Below are 27,743 nucleotides of genomic sequence, written 5' to 3' on the forward strand. Positions count from 1 at the left end.
TCGTGACTTCCGGTTGTCAGTCTCCTGACGCGCGGCGACTGCGGCGGGGACGCGGTGGAGGCCTGGGCTCGGCGGGCCGGCCCCTCTCGTCCTCGTCCGCCCGTCCGAGATGCATCCGCGGCGCCCCGACGGCTTCGATGGCCTGGGCTACCGGGGAGGCGTGCGGGACGATCCGCCTTTCGGCGGCCCCTTCCATGCGCGCTCTTTCGGCTCTGGGACCGACCTGGGCCACTGGGTGACGACTCCCCCGGACATCCCGGGCAGCCGCAATCTGCACTGGGGCGAAAAGAGCCCGACGTACGGTGTGCCGTCCGCGCCCACGACGCTCGAGGGCCCCGCGGAGGAGCTTTTTCCCGGCGGCGGTGACGGCCCGCGCCCGGGCCCTAGCAGCGGTGAGGGGTGCGGGGCCCGGCCGGGCGGGTGGGCCGGCGGACTCCGGAAGCGCGCGCAGGGCCCGCCTAGGTCCTTGCACACGCAACCACACCCTCTGCCCTCCTTTCGTCCTCTGTCCCGAAGCGAGCCTCCTGTGCACGCGATTTGTGCTCCGGGATCACCACACTAGGTGACATCAGCGTAGCCTAGGAAGCATTGGTTGGAGTGTTCAGGTGCCCGAGAACGTTACCATCGGTGGCCTGAAGCAGGGAAGAAATAAATTAGATTATTCTTGTCCGATTCACAGTCAGATCGCTGGCAGATTTGGTTAACTTTGTGTTTTGGAAAGACTTTTTTTTTTTTTTTTTTTTTTTTTTAGCACAGGCAGATTTGGGTTTGGAACCTGGCTTCTACTAATCATAAATTTAAACATTTTTGTCTGATCCCTTGTTAAGACTTGCCGAATGATGTAATTTTTCTGAGTGCTAAATAAAATGAATAACAGTATAATAATTAAATATGCACAGTAGGATAATTATTCGTTTCCTTCTCTTCCCCTTTCAGCATGAGAGTTCTGATTTTAGGCCCCCAATCCATAAACCCCTGCAGTTTTCCCTTCTCATCATCTGACCTAAAACCTCCACTTTAGAGTTAGAAACACCGCTATAACTTGACTTTGTAAGCCATTACTCTTTATGGAATGTCAGAGAGCTTCAGATGCAACAGTGCACGAGCCACATACGTTTAAAATCCTTTTTTTTCTTGATATATAATAGCTGACTTCATTCTCTGGCAATAACAAATTGTATCATTAAGTATTAAACATGGCTGTACATGACCGTGCTACTCATTTCTTAGTTTTCACTCGGAGTGCAGAAGGGCTTGACTGAGCTAGAAGATCCTGATTATTAGTGAGGACATGAGGTGGTGAAGGGGGATCTGGGGCTCATCCAGGGCCGACCGTTAAGCTTTTGGTTTTCCTCTCATTTGTTTCATTGTGTTGTATGGGTTCAAGAATAGTGCTGGGGAACTCTTTGAATGGAGCTCTGAAATGATTCAGAACACAGGTATGATTGCTGCAAAGTCACTATCTTAGGCAGTAAAGTTTTTAATCTTTTCTTAAATGACATTTTGATAGTTCCAGTGAGGGGAAACTTGCTAACACAACCAGTTTTTTTGAAGTTGTTACCAAGTAATTGAGTAAAACTTTGCAGCAAGTAGAGCCTCACGTAGTTGACAGCACTAAGTCTTCCTAAAACTCTTCATAAAGGTCATGTTTACTTTAGTATTTGAGAATTACAAATAAGCACCCAAAAGAAAGTACTTCAGTATGACAAGAAGCTTTCTAGCTTGTACTGTAGCATAATTAATAAAAACCCAGCGACCGAAATTGGGGTTCAACCTGAAGGTCAGAAAAGCAAAACAGCCAGCTACTGGCTTTTACCTCTCTACCTCAGTTCACAATGGCAATCCTGCCTCCAGGAATCTCAGAATGAGACTGTATCTGAGAGCTGTCTCCTCCCATTTTATATTCCTCTCTAGGGCTGGGATTAAAGGCATGCATCACTACTGCCAGTTTCTATGGCAAACTAGTGTGGCTCTGGGACTAAAGGTGTGTGTCACCACTGCCTGGTCTGTAAGGCTGACCAGTGTGGCTGTTCTATTCTCTGATCTTCAGGCAAGCTTTATTTATTAAAATAAAAATGAAACATCACTACATTGTACATCTTTCCGGGTGAAGCAGGTATTCACGTGATAAAGTTCATCGCTTCATTTGAAATGACGGAAGAGAGAGACTGTCTCTTGTGAATGTTGCTATTTCATGTCTACTCCCTGTCTAGGTCACTGTTAGGGTTATTCAGGAGGAAGACTTCTATTCTGGCAGTGCATAGGAGTTTTCAGCCGTTACCTTTCCTGCAGGGCTGTAGAAGGGAGCACATGTGAACCTAGGGTCCTGCCACTTAGACTGGATCAAGCGAATGTTCGTCAGCTCTTTCCAATGGAAGGGCATAGGGAGAAGCTATACCTAACCTATACTGATAGCACCAGTACTCTCAAAATAACAATTTTCAGGTATTTTACACACAACTATTGTCCCTTAGTAAGAGCAGATGACTGACTGTACAGCATAAGCGGTCAGTTTCTTAGTGTATTAGTCATGGCCACCCATAGAGAATTTTGGAATGATTGTAATCAGAAATTAAAGCTGACAATGCTTAGATTCCATCGTATACAAATTTGACATCGTCCTTACAGGGCTTTAACACTTTTTCAGAGAGTTGCCTTTGATAATATTTAAACTTTCAAGGTTTTATCATTTAAAATAGTCACAACTTAGAAATATCCCAGCTTACAAGTCCTTGTGGCAATAGTCCGTTGGAATGAAAGACAGAATTGCTCCGGTAAGAGGTGCGTTCCGTGGAACTTGCCAGAGCGCCGCCAGTCACTTACTAGTTAAATCACCTCTCTATCCCACATCATATTCTGATAATGAATAACACGTTACTCTAAAATTTTGGTTATACATATTTTGGTTATAAATAATGGTTATAAGTAATCTTATCCTTTTTATTTTAGAGCAGTTGAATAGATTTGCTGGATTTGGTATTGGACTTGCAAGGTAATGTTTATTCTAAATTTTTTTTTTGATTTAGAGTTTGGCATTTAATTATTATAATATTAAGTAATTAACATTCTTCCTTTAGGTTTTATTAACTCTGTAGGATTTGATTATTTAGAATCCATAACTTGCTGGGTAGTGGTGGTGTACACCTTTAATCCCAGCACTCGGGAAGCAGTGGCAGATAGATGGATCTCTGAGCTCCAAGCTAGCCTGCTCTACAGAGTGAGTTCCAGGACAGCCAGGGCTACACAAAGAAGCCCTGTCTAAAAAAAACCTGCCCCCTCCTCCCCTAAAAAAAACCAAAAAGAAAGAATTCATAACTTGATTTTTCTCTGGTAGAAGTAGGAACCAGTCATCTCATTGTAGAAAGAAGAAAGGAAGGAAGGAAGAAAGGAAGAAAGAAAGAAAGAAAGAAATTTTGTAATGAATATAGTAGTAACTTTCATGACTCTATCAGAATTGAATAGAATGTAATCTTCCCCCTCAAAGTGATGTGATTGATGAGCCAGCTCTCTAAACATGCAGTGGTACCCAGGTAGTTTTGCAGCATAGAGACTCATTTTTGTTTTTATTTACTCTTTGATGGTTGCTTATAATGGTCATTATAACATTCATCAGTATTATTTATGGTATTATGAAGATTCAGAAATATTGGACTTGTGCATTGCTTATCCTTCATACCAAAATGGCTATCATTTTAAATAGCCAGTAGAATGACCTTATTTGCATATTAAAAACTGAGGGATATTTGTGTCAGCATAAAGTCTATTTTCTATTTTGCTAATCTTTTTTAGCCTAATTTTTATTCTTAAAGCTTAATGCCAGTTTATATAATATGTATGTATATTCTAATACTTATACACACATATAATATATATAAACATGCACACACATATAAATGCATATGTCACTATTAGTACTTAAATACACAACTGTAATTATTTTGGGGGGAACATATTCAAAAGAAATATTTGATATATAAAGTAGTAATTAACATGTTCATTAAAAATCCTGTAACTTAAATACCAAGTATATCAAAATAAAAAATTCTGGAATGAGGATCTTGAAAAGCAAATGACTTTTCATGTGAGAATTTTGTTCATAGAGTATTTTCTGAGAGGGAAGTTAAATGGTTAACCTTTTTCTTATGGAGCTCAATTTTTGTCTTTGTACTCTATAGATAATACATATTTACAAGTTTGTGGATCTAAATTTTATTTATATTGAATTTGCTATTTGCATTATTTGCAGATGTATAGATATTAAATTCCTTTAATTGTAAAAATGTAAGAATAACCTTGGGTATATGTATATTATAAATAAAATGTGTGTAAACATTATATTTATACTCACATATAAATAATTTCTTCATAGTCTCTTCACAGAAAATGTGCTGGCCCATCCTTGCATTGTTTTACGCCGCCAGTGTCAGGTAAATATAAGCTTTTGGACTTCTGAGATAAGCCTAATCCTAACTAGAAGCACAGAATTCCGATAAAATGACTTGAAATCTTACACCCATTATTCTATGTGAAATGCCCCAAAATCTATAATACTTCAGTTCTCCAACTTTTTAGTCTTAAAACTTCTTCAAAAATCTTAAAAGTTATCAGGACTCTGAAGATGTTTTGCTTATTTGGGTCATTTCTGCCAGGATTTATCATTTCAGAAATTAAACCTAATATAATACTGATCTCATTAAAATAATAATGCACTCGTCAGATATTAACAAATAATCTTTGCAGAAATTTATGTTGTTTTTTTCTCAAATGTCTGTCATAATAGGAGCGAGCTCCTCACATCCACTCCTCCAGTCACTCTGTCGTAGAATGTTGTTTTAAGAGAAACAGGAATGATCAGCCTCCTACATGGACGCCCTTGAAAACAGGATTATGTTTATTCTTTTCTGTGTCTTCTGATGCGACTCCGGAACTCACTAAGTGGTGGTGTCTTGTGTGCAGTAACCTATTTGTTTTAAAACTCCATTATATTAAAAGATTCCTATTGAGCTGGGCACACCTTTAATCCCAGCACTTGGGAGGCAGAGGCAGGTAAATCTCTGAATTTGAGGCTAGTCTGATCTGCAGAGCGAGTCCTAAGACAGTCAAGGCTACATAAAAAAAAACAAAAAACAACAAAAATTCACACTGATTTATAATGCATCCAAATGTATTATAATTTATATCACACATGATTTTCAATCACCCTGTATTTGTTATTTGAAAAATATTAACTCACTGAGTTGTGTGTTCAGATTCTAAAACACCAGTGATCCCACAAGAAGTCTTTTTTTTTTTTTTTTTTTTTTTGTTTTCCGAGACAGGGTTTCTCTGTGGCTTTGGAGCCTGTCCTGGAACTAGCTCTGTAGACCAGGCTGGTCTCGAACTCACAGAGATCCGCCTGCCTCTGCCTCCCGAGTGCTGGGATTAAGGCGTGCGCCACCACCGCCTGGCACAAGAAGTCTTTTATCAGTGTATATATATATATTTTTTTTTTTTGATTTTTCGAGACAGGGTTTCTCTGTAGCTTTTGGTTCCTGTCCTGGAACTAGCTCTTGTAGACCAGGCTGGTCTCGAACTCACAGAGATCCACCTGCCTCTGCCTCCCGAGTGCTGGGATTAAAGGCGTGCGCCACCACCGCCCGGCTCAGTGTATATTCTTAATGAGATGTACATTCCCCTAAATTATTTTTTACATTTTATTAAAATGTATTAATTATACAAAATAATTACACGAAATTATGACATTTTCATACATATATGTCATGTCCTTTGTTTTTTCTTTGTTTTTCCCATTACCTTCCCTTGTCCTTCCACCCAACTTCTTCCCCAAAAGTGCACTTCCTGCTTTCATGTTTTTTATTTCGTTATTTTTTCTTTAATTTACAGAGCATCCTATATTCTACAAATGAGAAAATGTCTGTTGTTTGTCTGAGTCTGGTTTACTTGTAATCAGATCTCTAGTTTCTTCCAATGTATTTTTCTTTGTGGCTGCATAATAATAATCATTTGCGTGCGTGCGTGTGTATGTATGTGTGTGTGCATGCGTGTGTGTGTATGTATGTGTGTGTGTGTGTATGCGTGTGTGTGTGTATGTATGTGTGTGTGTGTATGCGTGTGTGTGTATGTATGTGTGTGTGTATGCGTGCGTGTGTGTGTATGTATGTGTGTGTGTGTGTATGCGTGTGTGTGTGTATGTATGTGTGTGTGTGTGTATGCGTGTGTGTGTGTATGTGTGTGTGTGTGTATGCGTGTGTATGTGCATGTGCATGGGTGTGATGTGTGTGTGTGTATATGCATGTGTGTGTGTATGTATGTGTGTGTGTGTATTTGCGTGTGTGTGTGTGTGTGTATGTGCATGGGTGTGATGTGTGTGTGTCTAGTCTGATACCATAAGCTGGTTTCTGTGACTAGTGGAACAAGGAAAGGCTGCTGAGGTGTCTCCGTGTCTGCTGACTGCGGTCCATCTGCTATAACCCAGCGTACAACTGAAGAGGCAATAGCTCTGGTTTTAGTTTCCATGAAGGACCTCTGCAGAGATTCCCACAGTGACTGCTGAAGGAGAATTCTTTTTCCTCGCATAGTCACCTGCATTTGCTTTTGTTTGTTTTCTTGGTGATAGCCTTTCCAGTAGGGTTGAGATGGAATCTCAGTATGGTTTTGATTTACATTTCTCTGATATATAATGGTGTTTAATCTTTTTGGCTAATGGTAGTATTTCCTTTGCCTACTTACTGCTTGGATTATTGGGGGTTTTGGCGTTTAATCTTTTTAGTTCTGTATATATTCTAGATAGTTAGTTCCCTGTCAGATGGCTCACATTCTGTGGGCTCTTTGTTTACTTTGCTGAAAGAAGCTTTTTAAGTTATGCGGTCCTATTTGTCAATTCTCATTACTATTCCCAAGTTATTGGTGTCCTTTTCAGAAGGCCCTAGCCTTCACCAGGATTTTAAAGTGTAGTTCCTATGTGTTCCTTGGCCAGAACAACATTCTAAATCTTACTAAGGTGTTTCCCATTTGTACTTGGAAAAAAGTTGAAAACAAACACTCTGAGGATCTTCTTCTTTTTCAATCACCACCAACAAAAACCACCACCAAAGAATAACAACAACAGCAGCAGCAGCAACAACAACACACAAGCTCACTTTGATAATTTACAAGTACACATTTGGTCTGAGTGTATAGTTGAGTAGCTGAGCATATACTTGGCCCTAGGTTCAAGTATCATTACTGCAAGGGGAAGACGTATGTCCCAAGTTTGACAGGGTATTTTTAAAAAGGAAAAAAAATGATGTTCTGTGATAAAAAGTGGCTAAGTAGGTTGTAATGCATCATGTAAGAATTTTCCTTCATGACAGCTGTCTTCTTTAGGGAACACACAGAATGTTAACTAGAAAGGTGCTGTGTACTTATAGATCAGCTTCATATAATTACCCTTTGTACTGCTTCACCAAGGACACTCTCAGATGGAGATTGCTTTTCCTTCCTGTGAGTACCGATGTGAAGAATATCACTGAGAAATACAACTGATGCTACTGCTTCGACTCATGGTAGAGAATCAGCAGTTTATTCATCCTTGTTATACCATAGCGTGCTGTCAGTACACGAAAAAGGCAAACGGTGCCTGAGTAAAATCTTTGAACTCGTTAGGCCCCTGGTGAGGTAAAGGAGCTCCCAGCAGTTACTGGCCTGCATAGTAGCAGGTCCTGTTATGTAATTTTAGTTCTTTGCCAGATCATTTCCCCACATAACATTAAGATAATATAAATTAGTATAAATTAATCTGTTTATACTTGTCACGGAAAAATAGGAATGCATAGAGAAATAATTACCTGAATAGCAGATGCCCCAGAACAGTAAGATTGATTTGCATATATTTAAATTGTGGTGGTAACTACATTATGATCTAGTATTGCATCATTTTGACACATTTGGCTGATTTATGATTTGTCTATTTTTTGTAAGCCATAGCTTAAAAAAATGCTTGGCCAAAATGAGTATGAGATTTAATTCCAGAGCTTAAAAACCTCACTTGTCAGACAGCAAGATCCTCTTCATATCTTCATTACTAGGCATTTTATGTGGTAGTTGGCATGTTGCATTTATATTGCCATATGCTAACATGAAATGGTTTATTTGTTGTTTAATCTGCTCTTTAGATTTTCATGACTTACTATTTCTTGACAGAACAGAAAAGATGATGTCTATTCTTACAGGTGAATTACCATGCCCGGCACTACCATCTCACTCCATTTACAATCATCAATATTATGTACAGCTTCAACAAAACGCAGGTGAGAACCTATTCCATTAAAGCTATGTATTTAAGCTTGTTAAGCATTAAAGTAAGAATTCTGCTTTGAGACAAGGCAGTGGTGGCACATGTCATGGATTCCAGCACTTGGGAGGCAGAGGCAGGTGGATCTCTGAGTTTGAGACCAGCCTGGTTTACAGAGTGAGTTCCAGGACACCCAGGGCTACTCAGAGAAACCCTGTCTCAGAAAAAAAAAAATCCTCCTTTGAGTCTTCCAGAATTTTACTTCATTCAACGAAATTGCAAAGAACTATGCTAAGTTCCAAGAATTTAGCAGCAGAGAAGGTAATGTTATACAATCAAGAGAGTTACAGTTGGTCACAGAGACAGAAATGTCAGCAGAAGATTGCAGTCCAGTATGAGAATGATAAAGTCCTGATTAGCATATAGATGAGAGGCATCGTCACAGCTCTTCATTAGTTTTCTCATCGCTGTAACAAAACACCTGACAGAAACATATAAGGAAGGAAGGAAGGGTTTATTTATTTTTATTTTTTTATTTTTTTTTTGGTTTTTCGAGATGGGGTTTCTCTGTGGTTTTGGAGCCTGTCCTGGAACTAGCTCTTGTAGACCAGGCTGGTCTCGAACTCACAGAGATCCGAAGGGTTTATTTTTACTCAAAATTTAAAACATGATAACATGCCTCCTGGGCGCAACATAGTTGACCACATTTGGTCCATAATCGGGAGGCAGAGAAACATAAGTGCAGACACTTAACTTTTTTGGCCTTTCTTTAGCTCTCGATGGTAAAGAAATAATGCTGCCAATTTTTAGGGTGGGTCTTCCTCCTCGGTGAAGTATTTGTCATCTGTCTACAGTGAAGATTGGCTGCCACAGCTGGGGCTGATCACAGGGTATGACGAGGGACAGCTGTTGAGAAGAGACACTCTCGCATGCTTGTATGTTCACTTGTCAGAAAGTCTGCTTCTTAGAGCTGAGGGCAAAGGTTTCATGTGTTGACGTTCAAAGGCAAAAGGAAAAGAGGTTGTAAGTTTGGGTACCAGGTATTATGCAGTAAATAGTACCTTGTAGCAGAGGTGGAGGGTGAGAAGAAGATGAAAAAGAGCCAGAGAAGTAACAGCATCATAAAGGGCCTTCCATGGCCTGCACACTGTATCCTAAAACCCAGAAGAGAACCCCTGAAGATGTTTAGAGTGACAGTAGCATTGCGAACCAGTGGATTGTTCGCATCAAATTTGGAATTTATATATTCGAATTCTAGGAACTTTTCTTTTTTTTTTTTTTTTTTTTTTTTGGTTTTTCGAGACAGGGTTTCTCTGTGGCTTTGGAGCCTGTCCTGGAACTAGCTCTGTAGACCAGGCTGGTCTCGAACTCACAGAGATCCGCCTGCCTCTGCCTCCCGAGTGCTGGGATTAAAGGCGTGCGCCACCATCGCCCGGCCTAGGAACTTTTCTACACAAATGTTTATATACATATGTAGAAGTAGTGTACCAGGCCGGGTGGTGGTGGTGCATGCCTTTAATTCTAGCACTCAGGAGGCAGAAGCAGGTGGATCTCTGTGAGTTTGAGGCCAGCCTAGTCTATAGGAACTAGTTCCAGGACAGGCTCCAAAGCTACAGAGAAATCCTGTCTCGGAAACCTCCCCCCCCCAAAAAATTATGTATCAAGGATGTCATATTCTGGTAATAATGTTCATAATATGGTTCATATCGTTCATAATAATGAACCAAGAAATTATAATATCTAGCAAGAGGATACCACTAGAACAACGATGGTACATTCATGTGGTAAAACAGCAGGTGGCCTTTACAGATAAGAAACTACTCTGTGGACTGGGTTGTTTTTTATGTTTCAAGATATATCTGTTAAAAATGAACAAACCAGAAAATTGTACATCTTTGCATGCACACAGATATCTGTTCCATGCTGAGCTGTCTCTGGAGACTGGAAGATAAAAGCCTCTGCTAAGGGACTAGGATGAAATAGAAACACATTTTTCTCCTGGTACTATATTGCTGCATCTAATTTTACAGTATTGATATTTTATTTTCTCGCTCATAGATAAGTAATGATAGTAATAACACCACTGCTGTTATTACAGTAGAAACAGTGAACTCTTGTAGTATTAGATGTATATAATAATGTAAGAATGGTGGAAAGAACATAAATTTATAAGAATCTGAGAGAACTTAGAGAACTTTGGTTGATTAGATAGGAGGAATGAGAAACATGATTTGGACATAAGTATGAAGGAGCTATTAAGGGAAATAGGAACTACAAGAAAGAAGGAAAAGAAATGGTGCTAATGGGTCGGGGATGTACACAATTTGAGATAGCTGTAGGTTGTAGGACTAGTAGGGAGTTGAATATAGAGATACCTGAGGTTTTTAATAGGTCATTCTGGAGCACCTAATTAAATGGAGTATTCATCTGGGTCTAAACTAAGCTACCATGAAACATTAACAGTTGAGGCTACTGTAGTGCCACAGGCTTATGACATGGGTTCCTGGGACTTGGGAGGTTGAGGATGGAGGATCAAGAGTTCAAGGTGAACCTGAGCTACTACATAGGAATTTGAGGCCAGCATGGGTTATGTGTGAGTGTGCCTCAGTAGAACAAGAACAAAGTGGTAGAAATCTACCACTATTAGATTTAGCTACAGTTCGGTAAGATTTATATTAGAGTAATAACATACTAGGAAATATCAGTACACCTTCAATCTTAAGTTTCATTAAGAAGTTTTATGTTTCATGTTTAGGCATTAACAGAACTATTTTTATTGTTTTTGTTTTGATTTTAGGGACCACGAGCCCTATGGAAAGGAATGGGAAGTACATTTATTGTCCAGGGAGTCACACTTGGAGCAGAAGGCATAATTAGTGAATTTACACCTTTACCAAGGTACATGTGTGGCCTTTTTCCATCTTAGTTTTATAATCAAATATGGAAGCCAATATTTTGAATTTGAAAATGTGTGTGAAAAAGCACAGAGAAGAAGGACAGTGAAGCTGCTCTGTTAGTTACACCTTGCAGAGTGAGGGTGTGATAGGGACTTCCATGTCCTAGTGTCTTTCCTTCCTAACTGTTGTTGCCAAGTGGCAAACAGGAGTATGTTACAGCCTCTTTAAGTAGCTCATCTGATATAGTGCACGGTGTGATTTGTGCCATAGTTAAATGTAGTAGGAGCTGTGGGCTGCGTTCCTGCTGCCCTGGCTCACGGCTGCCTGGCTTGGCTAGCTTATACCCCGAAGTAATTACATGGACACTGTATTCTTTTAAACACTGCTTGGCCCATTAACTCTAGCCCTTACAGGCTAATTCTCATATCCCTATCAACCCATCTCTTATAATCTGTGTAGCATCAGTCTTACCGGGAAAGATTCAGCATGTCTGACCTGGCAGCTTGCTTCATGGCGTCTGCCCGGGAGAGGGGAGCATGGCCTCTGAGCTCACTTCCTCTTCCTCCCAGCATTCTGTTCTGTTTACTCCTCCCACCTATGTTTTAACCTATGAGGGCCAAGCAGTTTCTTTATTATAATTAACCAATGACCTTCCTCTATCAGTTAAATAAACCCCTTTCAGATTACCAGGATACTAACCTGGAGTTACTGGCATGTATTAAAAAAATAACTGAAAATTGAGATAGAGTCTGAATTAGAGTAAGAACTGACCTAGCAGGAAAGGAGCTCTTTCCAAAAAAAGGTGCCAGTTTACCTGGTCGGTCTCATGGAACTTAAGACAATCTCAGCGACAAAAAGAACCAGCTTGTGCTTGGGAATGGAAAGAAGCAGAGATGCTAAAGTATGGGCATGTCTTTTAAATGTTTTTTTATTTATTCTTTGATAATTTGTATGTGTATACAAGTATCTAGGTCATATCCAACTCAAAGCCTCTCCTCCCTCCATGACTGTGTCTTTGTAATGCCTATTCTCTGTGGGCCTGCAATCAAACGTTTTATCTGTTCTTGACATGCTTTGATCAAGGATATTCCCAAGAAGTAATATGAGAGTATTGCTTCAGACTGGCTTGTAGAGAGCTGTGCGTTACTTCTAACCACACTGGGGCCATTCTGAGTTGTGGAACAGAACAGAAAGTGCTGAGTTAGGAATACACACTACATGTGTAGCTGTAGCTGCTTTTAGGTTGGAAATGGGAGTATCAGGAAGTGAGATTTTTTTTTTTAAATGGGAATGCTAACCAAGGTGGAGAATTCAGTAAGAATAAAGGAGATAAGAAACATAACTTTCAATAAATGGAGTTTGAAATTTTTGTCAGACCTGTAGGGGTTGTTTTAGTTATTTTATATTACTGTGAAGAGACAACATGACCAAGGCAACTTACAAAAGAAAGCATTTAGTTTGGGATTTAGCTTCAGAGGGTAGTAGAGTCTATGGCCATCATGGCAAGAGCATTGCCAGTCAGGCAGGTACGGCGCTGTAGCTGAGAGCTTACATCTGGTGCACAAGTTTGCAGCAGAGAGAGAGAGATAGAGAGATAGAGATAGAGAAGAGGGAGAGAGAGAGAGAGAGAGAGAGAGAGAGAGAGAGAGAACGAGTGCATGAGATCAAGCTAACTGGAAATGGTAAGGGTTTTAGAAATCTCAAACCCACATCCAGTGACAGATCTCCTTCTCAAAGGTCACACCTCCTGATCCTCAAATATATCAGCCTGTGAGGACCATTCTCAACTAAACGACCACAGGGGGACATGACTAAAAAGTGATTGGAACTGTGGATCAGGATGCTGCAGAAATTATTTAAGAAAAGACATAGCTTTGAGTATTGCGCATAAAATGTTATTCAGAATTGAGACTCAGTGAAATCGAATTAGTGGAGAATTGTAGACCACAGTTCTGAAATGTGACAAGGGAAGAATCCTGGACCACTTGTACATCAGCATATCTGTGTCATATGTGGGCTTATGGGGATGGTGAGCAGTAGTTGAAGTTTGTGATACCCTCAAAACAGAATTAGTGCTAAGATTCATGACATAGTTTCTAGACATCAAAGGTTGTAAACTTCAATTATAGATACACTGGGAGAGAGCAGGTAGATAAAGTTAGGGAAATATGTTGAGTTTTTTCTGAGTCAAATTCAGCCAAAACTTGTTGCAGGAAAGGTAGCACTGGCCTTGTAGAAAGCTCTGAGAGACTGATAGTGTCCTATATAATGGCAGTTGGCAACAAGGCATATCTACAGCAAAGATATGGTAGACAGTAGTGAGAGATTGTAATTTGTTGGCAACTCTGGCATGGCCAATTTTCTGTTTCAAGTACTATATTCTTCTGCATGAACTCATGGATAGTGTTAAAGCCTTTGAATAGTTCTTGTTTATTTATCTAAAGTTAATCCTTAGGATACATTATTTTGCATTATTAAGAAAGTGAGTCAGTTGAAAGTCTAACCACTGGTATTGCACGTGTACTCAATGTTGGGATATGTTTGTAAGGGAAGGAAATGAAGGCAAGAGGCTGAGAGCAAACTTTTTCTAATATATTTGCTGTCAAGGAACTGTGTATTCTCAAACTCCTTTATCAATACAGCTTTGCTAAAAGTGAGGAACATATGGCTAGCTAAAAGTTTTCTACTCATACTCTAAGAATTGAGTTTCTATGCTGGGCTAACTTTATATCTGTTACAACTTTTATGTCACATGAAAGTATAGATATTACCAGATCTTTTGTTTTTGAGGCTTCCACCAAAACAGATCTTTAAAAAAGTTAACAAAGTATAGACATTCAGTTTAGTAGTGTGGTAAAAATTCAGTATCTGCAATGATAATATTTGTGGTTTGGCTTCTGAAACATAGGTGTCAGAACCATAGGCAAGCAATTGAAAGTAGGAAATTGGCTATGAGGAGAGAGATGAAGGGGGAAATTGGAATTGACAGACCTGTTCCATAGGCCCAGAGCCACAAGACCAGTTAATCAAAGTAGTCGTATTTCCCAGACAAAAATGGTACTTCCCAGAAAAAACAGCCCATCTGTCTGGGACACATCCGGTCCTACGCATTTCTGATACAGAACACTACCCTGTGTTTTATAGTAAGCAGGATGTGCATGCTGGTGCTCAGCTAACTTCCTCTTTTTCATTCTGTCCAGATCCTAGCCCATGAATCCACCCAGGCTTGAAACTTTCTCACAGACATGCCTGGGGGTGTGTCTCCTAGGCCTTCTCATCTGGCACACAGTGGTAGCCACCATGCAGCCAGTCAAGCTTTTCCCTGCAGCCTTCTCTGCTGCAGACACAGTCGCTTGTCTCCATTTAAACCACCACACGTGTCAGATTATGTCCAGAACATCCTTCCTAAAGACTAAAACAAAACAGAAATTTATTACTGTTTAGAATTGGGCGGTGGTAGTGCACGCTTTTAATCCCAGCACTCGGGGAAGCATAGGCAGGCGAATCTCTGTGAGTTTGAGGCCAGCCTGGTCTACAGAGCGAGTTCCAGGATAGCCAGGACTATTATACAGAGAAACCCTGTCTTGAAAAAATAAAAACAACAACAACAACAGCCCTCCAAACCTCAAAACATTAACTTAAAAATATTTAAAATAACACACAATTTTGTTTTATTTACATTTATTTTTACATTTTAGGGAAGTTTCACACAAGTGGAATCCTAAACTAATAGGTGAACACCTTCTTCTGAAATGGTAAGTTTTGCAATGACATTGTTAGCAGAATGTTCCATTAGCTTTCTTAGTGTTCGAACTGAAACAAATCTTACTCATAATATAGTAAAAAAAGCTAGAGTAATAGGAATAGACCTTTACAGAATAAGTATCAAGGTTTTGCGCTAAGATCCTGAAATACACGTGCTGTTTAAAATGATTCTTAGGCATTTGACAGGTAAAAGTCATGGTTCAACTTCTTACTTTTGTTTAAGTTACTTTTTATTTTATTCATTTTTGAGGGTGGGATGGGGTGGGTCTATCTGTTTGGATGCACTGTGTGAACGTGGAGGCCAGAGTTTCCTGAGGAGCCATCAACCTTGGTTTTTGTTTTTGTTTTAAGGTGTTTTTTTTTTTTGTGATTATAATATAGTTATATCATTTCTCCCCTTCTGTTTTCCCCAACTCTTCCCATGTAAGTCTTGCCTTGCTCTCATTCAAATTTATTGCCTTTTTTCTTTAACTGTTGCTACTTGGTGTAATAGTAGTAATATACACATACTCTAAGTAACAACAATTATAGAAAAATCAAAGATAAATTGCTACATACACACATACAGCTTTCTCAATCCACATAATGTTACTATATGTATATGTTTTTAGGGATGATCATTTGGTATTGGATCATCAGTTGGAGTGCAGTCTGGGGTTACTGATTAGGCTGGGCAGCAAGCAAGCCTCAGGGATATACCTGTTTCTACCTACCTAGCTCTGATATTGCAAGGGCATACCACTATGCCCAAATTTATACATCAAACTTGGGATCAAACTTGGGTCCTCATGCTTCCATGGCAAGCACTTCATCAGCTGAGATCTCCCCAGTCCCTTGACCCATCTTAAAAACAGATAGATAGATAGATAGATAGATAGATAGATAGATAGATAGACAGACAGACAGATAGATGTAGGTAGGTAGATACATAGGTAGATTGATAAATAGATAGGTAGATATATATGTATAGGTAGGTAGATACATTGGTAGATAGATAAATAGGTAGGTAGGTAGGTAGGTAGATAGATAGATAGGTATATAAAAATTACTACTATGTGTTGAACATCCCTAAGCCAAACATCTGAAATCCAGAATACACCAAAATCTGAAGAATTTGAACACCAACACATGCCAAATGTGTTGAATCTCTCTAACCTGATCCTATTTAATTAGGGGTGGGCTGTTAGAATCTAGCCACACAGAAAATATTACATAAAAACACTGTCAAGCTTTGCTGGTAAATGAGTATAACACATAATTTAACTTTGTATCTAAACTTGGTTCCCATCTTCAAGATCTCTAGTTAGTTATATGCAAATTTCCCCAAATCTGAAACACATTTGATCCAGGATTTCTGATAGAAGGGATACTAAACCTTTGTCTTGCTGTTAGTCAGAGATATGAATGTATGTGGTGAAGAGCAAACTCAAAACGATAGTCACGGTATAGTCTAAAGTGATTTTGCTCAGTGACTATTTTTACATATTAGAAGTTTATTTTATTTTTTAAGATTGTGAATTGGAAATTCCTCTAGCTTGCTTCCTCCCTCTGTGGGGCAGTCTAGCACATAGTCACTTGCTGATGTTCCATTTGTCTGGGAGGCCAGTACTTATGAGGACCTGGCCCCTAAGGATGTTGTTAGCTTAGTCCCATCCTTGAAATGATTTTTAATAACTATACTTTGCAGACTTGCAAAGCAGTAATGTTACAATATTGATGAGGAAACAACTTTGGAAAGCTGTACAATCTTATTTTCCATAATAACAGGGAACTTTGTTCATAGTTAAAAGCTGGCTTAGTCTGCTGATGGGAAATGTAGACATAGAACGTGATAATAGGGGAATAGCAAAAAATATTCTTGTTCAGATATTAGTAAAACACCAGACTGTGGAACAGTTCTTCATCCAAAAGGTTCAGAAACAGAGGCAGCACTAGGAAGAGCGGGTTGACGTCCATACAGTTAATCATAAATGAGTCTGCATTCTGCTGAAGGTATAATCTATAATCTAGGTTTTTTTTGGGCAGATTGTCTTTATTATTATTACTTTTTAATTTCCATTTCTATTCATTAAAGTACTCTGTGTTTCAGCATTCTGAGTTACTATCACTAGGTCCAAAGTATAGTAAAAAATTTATCAAGATCATTTTGGGTTTGAATGTATATTAGGTGAATACATTAACACAGATCTTAAAATTTCATTATAATTTACTTTGTTGTACTGATAAAGTTTGGTTTATTTCTGCAGCCTAACATATATGGTGGCCATGCCTTTTTATTCAGCAAGCCTGATTGAAACAGTACAGGTGAGCTGTTCTTGTAACTTTTGTTAAGTACCTTTAGAATATTCAGTATACTGCGCATGTCTGATTTTAAATGTTTATTTTACAGATACATGTATTTATCATACATTACCACTGGTGTAATATTTTCATTGTAAATTTGGGTCACACAGTTTTAATTATTTTTCTCCTTCCCATACAGTCTTCATTCAGGTATTCTAGAACCCAAACTATGACTTGTTCTGAATATATAACTCTCTTTCAAGGTGCAAGAACAATTTAAAATTCTTATGGAGTATCATAGCAAGTTCATTAATAATTGTCTGGGCATAAGGTAGTACCCGTAGGTAATTTACTAACAGCATTATTTTTAAACATCCCTCTGATGGAACATTGTTGGTACAATAAATACAAAGCTTAAGCAGTTTCCTGTTAGCATTTAAATTCTGCTTGCTTGTTTTACTATTTCTAACCACACGGTGGCACTTGAAGCACACTGAATTAAATTTCGTAGCCTCACCATCTTTTACAGCTAAAACCGAGATGAAAGTGTTTATACAGCTTGTCTTCTGTTGCCAGCACCTGATTTTCAAGAATATGTTCCCCACCTGTGTCAGTGCCTGCTCTATAAACTGCTAGTTGGGCCAGCCTCGCCTTTCTGATTTTTGTTTTGTTTTCTCTTAATTTGCTGTCCCCACTACATCATTACTCTCTGGTTTTGCTGTTGCTGTTAGAACTAACTTTGGTTAACTGAAATTAACGTCTTATGACCTAAACAGACTTGCCTGTCCTCTTGCATTTGGGTGGTGGTGGTGCTGTGTAGTTTGCAGAGCTAGGCGTCTATGAGGTAGTCCCACTTTAAAGATAAGAAAAACTATCAAAAAGGTAATAACTTTAGGCAGAATAACTAAGCAACATGCTATATCAGGAAAGAGGTCTTAGCATGGGACAGACTTGCCACAGTCATACTTGTCTATTTAAATTAGAACTGTGACTTTAGACAGATTTTTAAAAATCATTTTAAATTGCAATTTTTATCTTCCACAGAATAGGAATAGTATTTAATAGCTCAATTCCTATATTTATGTAGATATCCAGATTGCAGTAATAGCTTTTCCTCTGTGCTGTTTTTGCTTGTCTCTGTTTAACGCTGTACTTGTGTGTCCTCGGTGTCTCACTTGTTAGGGCCCTGCTTTCCTTCCCACTCCCTTTGTCTGTATCGACAAGCTTCTCTTTCTTTTCTCAGGTTTCTGCCCTGGTGAACATCTTTCTTTCGGTAGCCTCATTTCCTTCCACCACTTCTTGTCTTGTACCTGTCTCAGTCCTGGGTCTTCCCTGCTTTTTATCTGTTCTCAGCTCTTAGGAAGCTCTGTATGTCTGTGAATCTTGTCTATTCTAGTCTTCCTCTCAGACTCAGCTTCTTCAGGCAACCTTGTTACCCTCAAAGGGAGTTCCCCCCATTTCTATCTGTACTAACTTGCTATCTTCTAAACTCTAGTTTTAGGGGTTTTGTTTTTTTGGCTTTGATTCTGCATAACTAATAGGCTATCATGCCTTTGGAGAATCAGCAGGCATCTAAGACTGTCCCTTCTCCTAACCAGGGGACCTCACTCTTCCTGCTTCTTTTGCTCATTACCAAATGAATCATCTGTGCTCCTGTGCCCTTATAGTTCTCTTAGAGAACTTTTTTTTTTGGAGATATATAGATCACCAGAAGAATCACTGTTTAAAATGCTTGAATGAGAACTACTTCCCGATGATCAATCCAGTATCCAGTATCCTTGAGTTCTGTCTATATGCACTTGGAAGTTTATAGTGTTTAAGTTACAGTAGTTATGTCCCTTTACTAAAATAAGGGCCCATGTGGATTCCCCAAGATCAATTTCAGACTTCTCAGAATAGTGTTGTATCAAAGTTTTTATTGACTTCTCTCTTCTCTCTTTTTTAAATTTATTTTTCTTAATTCATCAAATATTTATTGAGAAACAACCTGTATCAGAGAGGGTCATAGACTTGTATAATACGTTAGCAAATAATACTGACAAAAATCCTCCACTTCTGTAGAACTTAAAAGCCTTTGGGGAGGTTAGACATAAACAAGACACATCTCTATCTGTGAGAAAAGTTGTGTTAAAGAGAGCAGAGCGAGGGTGAGGTGCTGTGGGTAGAGAGGGACGATTATTATTTGTGAAAGAAGATCAGGCGAAGCCTCAATGAGCAAAGGTCTAAGGCTAAGAAAGGCATGATTATTTTGAAGAATATTTTGAGCAGAGGGAAAGCAAATGCAAAGACCTTTAAGTGAGATTGTATCACCTGGTTTGATGAGTTGCGAGGACTGGCTCTGGATAAGCGAGAGAAAATAGTTGATTACTTCAGAGGAGTAAGAGGGGCGCCATCATGATACACATTGTAATAGCTAATGTAAGCATTCAGTCTTACATCATGATACACATTGTAATAACTAATGTAAGCATTCAGTCTTACATCAAAGAGATGTGGATTTGAGCAGAACAGTGATTAATCTGATTCTTATCTTTATTTGAATCACTTTGGTTGATGACATTGGAAAAAAAAATCACATAGGAAAGGGGCCATAGTTAGGGGCAGCAAACTGGGCTAATCAGTCAGGTGAACTTATTTTAGCCTCAAGGTTTCAAAATAATAGTTGTTTCGTGAAGACTTCTAGTTTGTGTCTAGCTTGGATCTTATTCTTTTTTTTTTTTTTTTTTGGTTTTTCGAGACAGGGTTTCTCTATGGTTTTGGAGCCTGTCCTGGAACTAGCTCTTGTAGACCAGGCTGGTCTTATAATCTGGCTTAGCATCTTACTGATGCCAAGATTTATGAACTTTAGTCTTTCCTCTCAGAATGTCAACCCTGCAGTGTTCCTTGACTCAGCAAAGCAGCGCCTTTCACTTACCTTGCTAGTGTCTCTCACCAACAGCATTGCATGAGACAAGTTTTTGTGTACCCCAGGCTGGCCTAAAAAACTCGTTAAGATGGTCAAGGGTAGCCATGAATTTCTGAACCTCCAGTGTCTATCTCCCTAGTGCTGTGACTACAGGGATTTGCGGCCACACCTGGGTTTATGTGGTACTGGAGATCTAACGAGGGCCTTATGCATGCTGGCTAAGGCCTTTACCAGCCGAGCTGCATCTCCAGTCCCTTGGCCATTCTGCCTTGTTTCTTTGATGACACACAAATGTAGTCCAGCAGTAGTTTCCATAACTGCTCTTAGCAGCACAACTGGATTGATTGGCTTGCACTGCTGCCTTCTAGGCCAGCCCCACTGCCTCTTCACTGGGGAGTCACAGGAACTTTATCACACTTACCGTCTGCTTTTGTCACTCTAGGCACAACAGGCAGTGTTATTTTAAAGCTTAAATTGCACCAGTTTGTTCTTTTGCTTTAAATTAAGCAGTTATTTCCCATGACTAGAAGCCAAAGATTATACCCTGATCTAAAACATCTTATAGCCATTGTCTGCCATTTTTAATTTCATATTCTATTCTTCTGTGACTGTTGCTGCAATTATATTCATGTTTTAGCTCTTCTGTTTTTGACTCTCTAGAACTCTATTGTTTGTATCATAAACATTCTGTTCTTAACGAACATTATGAAAAGGCAGACATTTCAGGCGATATTAGTCTTAACAATTATTGAATATGTACTGAGTACCAGGCCTCTTTTATTTAATATGACAAAGCTTTTATTGGAGAGATGTAACACACATTTACTTACCCCAGATAGGAAGTCCACGACAGACCAAACTACAGATACCACCAAAGCCCACCTTGGTGAACCAATGAGTTTTATTGGAGTTACTAGAGTATAGTTGACGTGTTATTTACAGTAGCAGAAATGACACAAAGATAGCTCCATCAGCAAAGTCTGCAGCCGTGTGGTGACAGCTTACAAAGCCGGGAACCTGGAGCACAGTACATAGCCTGCAGGCAGCTCAATAGGTTGGAGAGTGTCCTTTCCAAATGACCCGGTCTAAACCTCTTCTAGGCAACTCCGCTGGTTTCTGTTTCTTCCATGCAGCTGCTCTGGGCTCACAGCCTTTTTTGTAGCCTGTAGTATCTGAGACTCTTCTCTACAGTTTAGCTTGTCTGAGAGTCTTTGCAGTTCAACTCTACTCCTCTGAGAATGAGTCTCAGCTTTTATTGCTTACTCTGGCAGGAAGGGGTCTAATGAATTTGGTCTGTTTCAGGGACTTCCTGAAGCTATTTTGATTTGTGTTTTTAGGAGCTTTCCCCAGGATGGAATGTTTCAATCTTGGAGGAAGCTATTACAGAACAACCATATAAACGATAGGTTATACCATCTTCCATTTTTATAGAATGCTGAACTGATGCTTAGGAGATGCTAAATATAGTAACAGTTGTTACACAGCAGTAAGTTAAGGAGACAGGATTTAAAACCATACATCAGTGATATTTCAACATCCTCCATTGCCTTTTCACATGCTATGCTTCTGAGTGTTTTGAGGAGTTTGCATAAAACAGATGAGTCAGACTTTCCACCCCCCTTGTCGTATCTCAGTTCCCCACAAGAATAGCTTTCTACTTTATTGCTGTCTTTTCTTTTTCTTTTCTGTTATTTTTGAAAATATATTATAATTTTGAAATTATATTATAATCACACCATTTTCCTCTTCCCTTCTCTCCAAACTCTCCCATATATCCCCTTTTGCTTCTTTCATGAACTCCTTTATTTGCTGTTACATTCATTTTTGTGTATGTATAGACATATATTCCTAAATATAACCTGCTCAGTCTATATAATGATACTCATATGTGTGTTTTCAGTGCTGACCATTTGGTATTGGAGAACCAGTTGGTGTGCTCTTTCTTGGGAGAAGACTATTTCTCCCACTCTCAGTGTTTCTTTGTTGCCTGTTTTTTTTTTCAAAATTTTTATTTATTTACTATGTATACAATATTCTTTCTGTGTGTATGCCTGCAGGCCAGAAGAGGGCACCACACCTCATTACAGATGGTTGTGAGCCACCATGTGGTTGCTGGGAATTGAACTCAGGACCTTTGGAAGAGCAGGCATCTCTCCAGCCCCGCCTGTTGTTTTTTTGTGTAGGGTCGAGCCTCATGAACTCTTTCCCGTCCACTTTGGCATTTCTGTTGCTCTTATCCTTGTTCAGCTCATGTTTAGTCATGTTGGTTAGACTTGATGGCTGTAGCTTCTGACATTACCAGGAGTCACAATTTTATAGCAAAATCACTGGTCCTCTGCCTTTTACAATCTTTCACCCCTTCTGCAATTTTTGCTGAACCTTAGGAGTAGGAGTGGTTTGTAAATATATCCATCCTGTGGTACTGATCCACAACTCTTCTATTTTGATTTGTTATAATTTTCTGTAATGGTCTTCATATGATGCAAAAGGTAGTTTCTTTGTTAACGATTGACTTATCTGTGGGTAAGGACAAATGTTTGGATTGTTTTTAGTTATTATGCTGGTTTAGTAAAGTGGTTTTGTAGTTTCTGTTACAAGATCCATGACTTTATAACATGGAGTAGTTGGCTAGGTTTTTAGCACTAGATACTGTTTCCCTTTTGCTAGGTCTTAAGTCCAATTAGAGAGCTATTGGTTACACCAAGGAATGTATGTCACTACTGTGCCCTTAAGGTAATCTTGCCATGCTTGTTGTTGTGGTTCTTATCCAGCATAGCTGAGTTGGACTGTTGGTTGCTTCCCTCCTTAGGCAATTTGTATGGCTACTTGTAGTACCATGAAAGCTACTCTTCCAGGAAGAGTTATTCAGGCCAATTCCAGATCAAGGGTCTCTGGGCCCTGTTTCTGAAGTGCATGAAATCTTCAGCAATAGGGATTACCTTCCCACTTTGGGGGGTAATTTAGGGCAATAGCAATAGGCTGTATGTTTTGAGAGTTTCTTTGACAATCCTGGCCAACAACTCAAAAGAGAACTCAGTCTAGTATTGGGGTTTCTGCTAAGTGGTCTTTGGTTATTGGAGGTAAATGAGAAAAGTTTATTTAAATTATATATGTATATGTATTATACATTTTTTAAAAATATAATTGATAGTATTCCTTATAATATTTTCAGATGTCCTTATTATTATTTTAACCCCTCCCTCCTTCCTTTTCTGAGTATACTTCCCTCCCTTCCTAAATAGCCCCTTTCCTGTTTCCATGACCAGACCACCTGTACCCTTCTCCCGCCTTTTTCTGAATTCACCTCCCTACCCCTTCCCTGTAGAGCCCTCCTTTCCCATTTCCCTAATTAGGTCACCTGTACTCTGCTTTTCTCCCTCTATTGCTCCCCAACTCTCTGGCAATTTGCTCCAGCTAGTACTTCAAGCACATTGTTGAAAAGGATTGGGAATAGTGGACATCCCTGTCTAGTTCTTGACTTCAATGGGATTGCTTCAAGCATTTCTCAATTTAGGAAAATATTGGCTGCACATTTCTTGTAAATAACTTTTATTGTGCTGAGGTTTGTTCTTTCTAGCTCTACATTCTCTAGAACTTTTATAATGAAGGCATGTTGGATTTTCTTCAAAGGCTTGTCTGAATCTTTTGAGATGATGATGTGATTTTTGTTTGTAAGTCTATTTATGTGGTTTAGTACATTATTTATTTACTTGCTTATGCCGAACCATCCCTGCATTTGAGGGATAAAGCCAACTTGGTCATAGTGGGTAATCTTTTTGATGTATGTATGTATTCTGTTAAGAAGTATTTTATTGAATATTTTTGAGCCTATGTTCATCAGGGAGATTGACTTGTAGTTTTCTTTTTGTTTTGTCTTTACCTGGTGTTTGTATTTAGTGATGGTGTCTTTGTAGGAGTAGTTTTAGACTGCTGTCCTGTTTTTGTTTTTGTTTTAAATGGTTTAAGAAGGACTGGCTGTAGATTTTCTTTGATTGTCTGGTAGAATTCTGCTGCAAGTCCATCTGATCCTGGGATGTTTTTAGCTGGAAGGCTTTTTATTACAATTTCAATCTCATTTGTTAGGGTCTGTTTAGGTTGTTGACTTCTTGGTTTAATTTTAGTGATTTACCTAAGTCTAGAAATTAATCCATTTCTTTTAGGGTCTCCAGCTTACTGGAGTACAGTTTTTTTTTAAACAATCATTTATAATATTCTGAATTTTCTTTGTGTTATCTGTTTTAATGTTTCATCTTTGATGAATTTTATGATTGTTCTTTCAAATTTTGTATCCTTGGGTTTATCTAGGTAATTCATATTGTCAAACATTTTTGCAGGCTTTTGAGAGAAGATACCGACTTGATCTGTCATGTAATTGGGATTTTTTGCAATGAGATATGCTCATGTGAGCTTCTTTCCTTAGTTCTGAGTCTGATATGGACAGACTAGATTGAATTAAAAGAGAGGATGTAGGGCAGGTTTGGACTAGAGGTTGGAAATAGGGGGTAGAGTGGACCTGGGGACAGAAGGGACTGGACTGGTGTACAGAATGTGATTCCTGGTCTGAGTCTGGAGAATGGAAGTTGAAAAGGTTGCATATGGTATTGAATGGTCCTGTGGGTGGGGGGAGTAGATAAAGAGGGTCCTGCCGAAAGCCCAGGGATATTTTTCTTGTGCAGGCAGGGCAGGCCAAAGTAGGCTAGGACATTGGATGTGGGACCTGCGCGTAGATCTGGCCAGCTGGGGAGAAAGTGTGGATTGGGAGGTCAGGGGACCTCCAGGAGCTAGACTCTGGAGAAAGATGTGCAAAGTATGGCTGGGTGGGGTAGGTTTGGACGTGACACAGAAGGTGCCTGTAGGTGGTTGCAGGTAGGGCGGGTTCTGGCGGAAGCCTAGAGGCTGTTTGAATTTCAGGCAGGGGTGGCCTAGGCCAGGATACTGGTTTTAGAAACCAGGCTTAAATTTACCAAGTTGAGGACTGGGATAGACATTGGAACAGTAAGTGGGAAGTGGCTAGTTGGGTGTTCAGCAAGGAGCTGAAGGTCATTGTAGGTAGACTGCAGGTGGAGCATGTCCTGCTCATTGCTGTCTCTTTTTGATATTTTCTTTGAAAAATGAATCTAGTACTAATCTAATCTCATAGCTGAAGTCAGTAAATCATGGATGTTTTCTTCCTTTGTCAATACATTTATCTCAAAGGGACCTAATAACAGTTCTTTTGATGGCAATTTTTAAAAACTGTTAAGTTGGTGGTCCTGGAGAGAGCTCAGGGTAAAGATACACTGACTACTTGCTCTTCTGGAGAGTTCAGTTCTCAGCACTGCAGTTCCGGGAGATATGATGACCTCTTCTGGGCTCAGTAGGTGGTGCATGCACATGGATACACATGCAGGCAGGACAGACACACACGAAACAAAATAAATCTTTTTTTTTTTTTAAATAAAATTGTACCTTTTTCATCATTTTTGTTTCAGAGTGAGATAATCCGAGATAATACTGGCATCCTGGAATGTATTAAAGAAGGGATTGGAAGAGTAATAGGCTTGGGAGTGCCTCACAGCAAACGCCTCCTTCCACTGCTCTCACTGATCTTCCCGACAGTCCTGCATGGAGTTCTTCATTACATCATCAGCTCCATCATTCAGAAGATTGTCCTCCTAATTCTGAAGAGAAAGACCTATAATAGCCACCTAGCTGAGAGTACTAGCCCCATGCAGAGTATGCTGGATGCTTATTTTCCAGAACTTATTGCTAACTTTGCCGCCAGCCTTTGCTCTGACGTTATACTTTACCCATTGGAAACCGTTCTGCATCGCCTTCATATTCAAGGAACACGCACAATAATTGACAATACAGACCTTGGCTATGAAGTACTTCCAATTAATACTCAGTATGAGGGAATGAGAGACTGTATAAACACTATTAAGCAGGAGGAAGGAGTATTTGGTTTTTATAAAGGGTTTGGTGCTGTTATAATACAGTATACACTGCATGCAGCCATCTTGCAGATTACCAAAATTATTTACTCCACACTTCTTCAGAATAGCATTTGAGATTTAGCTTCTATCATTGGCTGGTCCAAAAGATGTGGTCTGGATAATTTGCTCTGAAATTACAAGTAATAATTAATGTAAAATGCTGGGTGGAAAGAAGTAGGCTGGGAATTGAGACTGGTGGAAAAGCTCATGCTGATTATACTGACCTCTCATTTTTCTTAGGTATAAATAGATAGATATATAGCTATATAAATAATACTGGATTGAAACCTTTCCAAAGTTGAAAACTCAATAAAGGTAATGCTTTAAATTTAAAATGTAAAGTTACATTTTGGTATAGCACTCATGCTGATCCTGGGTAAAAGGAAAAATGTATCAAATATAAAATGAAATTGCAGCGACTTGAATCTATTTTATTGACCTTAATATTTGTTATGTATTTGTTTAACCTGGATTCAGGTCAGTGTGTTAATTCTTAATGCAGTGTATAGTATCAGGGATTTTTTTCCTTTAAGCAAAACCAATGATTAGATTTGGCACTCGGTAAGCAGGGGTTGAAGGGTTTTAAATTGTATGTAACCTTTTTATTTGCTGTATATATTTATTATATGGATCCATTTGTGTGTGTACATGTAACTTGGGAACTCCTTCATCCCTGCTCGCAAGTTCTCATAGACCAGCTTATTGCATCGAATGGAGGAAGACACTTTCTGCTTGAACATCAAGAGTAAGACATCAAAACGTCAGGAAATAGCTTTCTTGTTGCAGCACCCCCAGCATTGCAGTGCCAGAAACCTGAAACTTTTCATATGCTTGTGACGTTTGGATCATCAGATGATTTTAGAGCCACTTTTAAAGATACCTAACAATCATGGCAGCCATTACTGTTTCCACATTTATCTAAAGGAGCCTTACCTGTCTTTTATTTCTAACAGAACTTATCTTAGAGGGGGCAAAATTAAAGTTCACCTGGGAATTTGGGCTTCTTGCTCACCATCAATAATGATGCAATGTTTCTTTCTTTGTGTGTGTGTGTGTTTGCGTAAAGTTTTATTCTCCAAATGAGCTAACCCAAAGCTAAATATGAGATATCCTTTGTTACATTTTATTTAAACTTGCTTGGATAAATACTGAAGAAAAATACAAACCTCATAGGAAAGTTGCCTTTATGTTTTATGAAGGAGAGGGAGAACTTGGTAATCAGTTTAATAATAAAATAAAGTTGATGTGTTCCTATGGTGGATTAGACTTTGTAATGAAGGTATATATAGTTCACTGACCATTCATGCAACATTGCAACATTTAACGTTTCATTTATATATATATATATATCAGTGATCATTCATGCAACATTTAATGTTTTATTTCTTTATGAGCATGATCAAGTTTACAAACACTGAAGTGCAGTGCCTGCAGATGTTGGCCAACCTAGAATGCATGCAAACTAAAACTGGTGTTACATGTTCAGTGTTGCAGAGAGTGTCAGTGCGCTTGATAAGAACTTAACATGGACAAGGAGAAGCATGAAGTGATGTGTAAGTAAGTGGCTCTCCCCGCCCTGTGTTACTGAAGTAATGTTGTCTGCTGTTTAATTCCTCAAAAAAGGAAAATAAATGCTGTTGATCACA

The 27,743-nt window shown here is 39.1% G+C and overlaps 1 protein-coding gene across 1 annotated transcript; it reads left to right on the forward strand.

Moving 5' to 3' along the window:
- On the forward strand, nucleotides 1-27,743 carry Slc25a46 (solute carrier family 25 member 46). Its single transcript, XM_075969086.1, has 8 exons — nucleotides 1-392; nucleotides 2,950-2,992; nucleotides 4,370-4,427; nucleotides 8,211-8,288; nucleotides 11,070-11,170; nucleotides 14,868-14,924; nucleotides 17,181-17,238; nucleotides 25,594-27,743. The coding sequence occupies exons 1-8, from the start codon at nucleotides 110-112 to the stop codon at nucleotides 26,170-26,172; spliced, it is 1,257 nt and encodes a 418-aa protein (XP_075825201.1). The 5' UTR covers nucleotides 1-109; the 3' UTR covers nucleotides 26,173-27,743.

Source organism: Microtus pennsylvanicus, chromosome 4 (assembly GCF_037038515.1).
Source record: "Microtus pennsylvanicus isolate mMicPen1 chromosome 4, mMicPen1.hap1, whole genome shotgun sequence".
Taxonomy (NCBI): Eukaryota; Metazoa; Chordata; class Mammalia; order Rodentia; family Cricetidae; genus Microtus; species Microtus pennsylvanicus.

Coding starts and splice junctions, on each gene's coding strand:
- Slc25a46 (XM_075969086.1), top strand. CDS start 110: ATGCATCCGCGGCGCCCCGACGGCTTCGATGGCCTGGGCTACCGGGGA. Junction 4,428..8,210: donor TTTTACGCCGCCAGTGTCAG/GTAAATATAAGC, acceptor CTATTCTTACAG/GTGAATTACCATGCCCGGCA. Junction 17,239..25,593: donor GCCTGATTGAAACAGTACAG/GTGAGCTGTTCT, acceptor TTTTTGTTTCAG/AGTGAGATAATCCGAGATAA.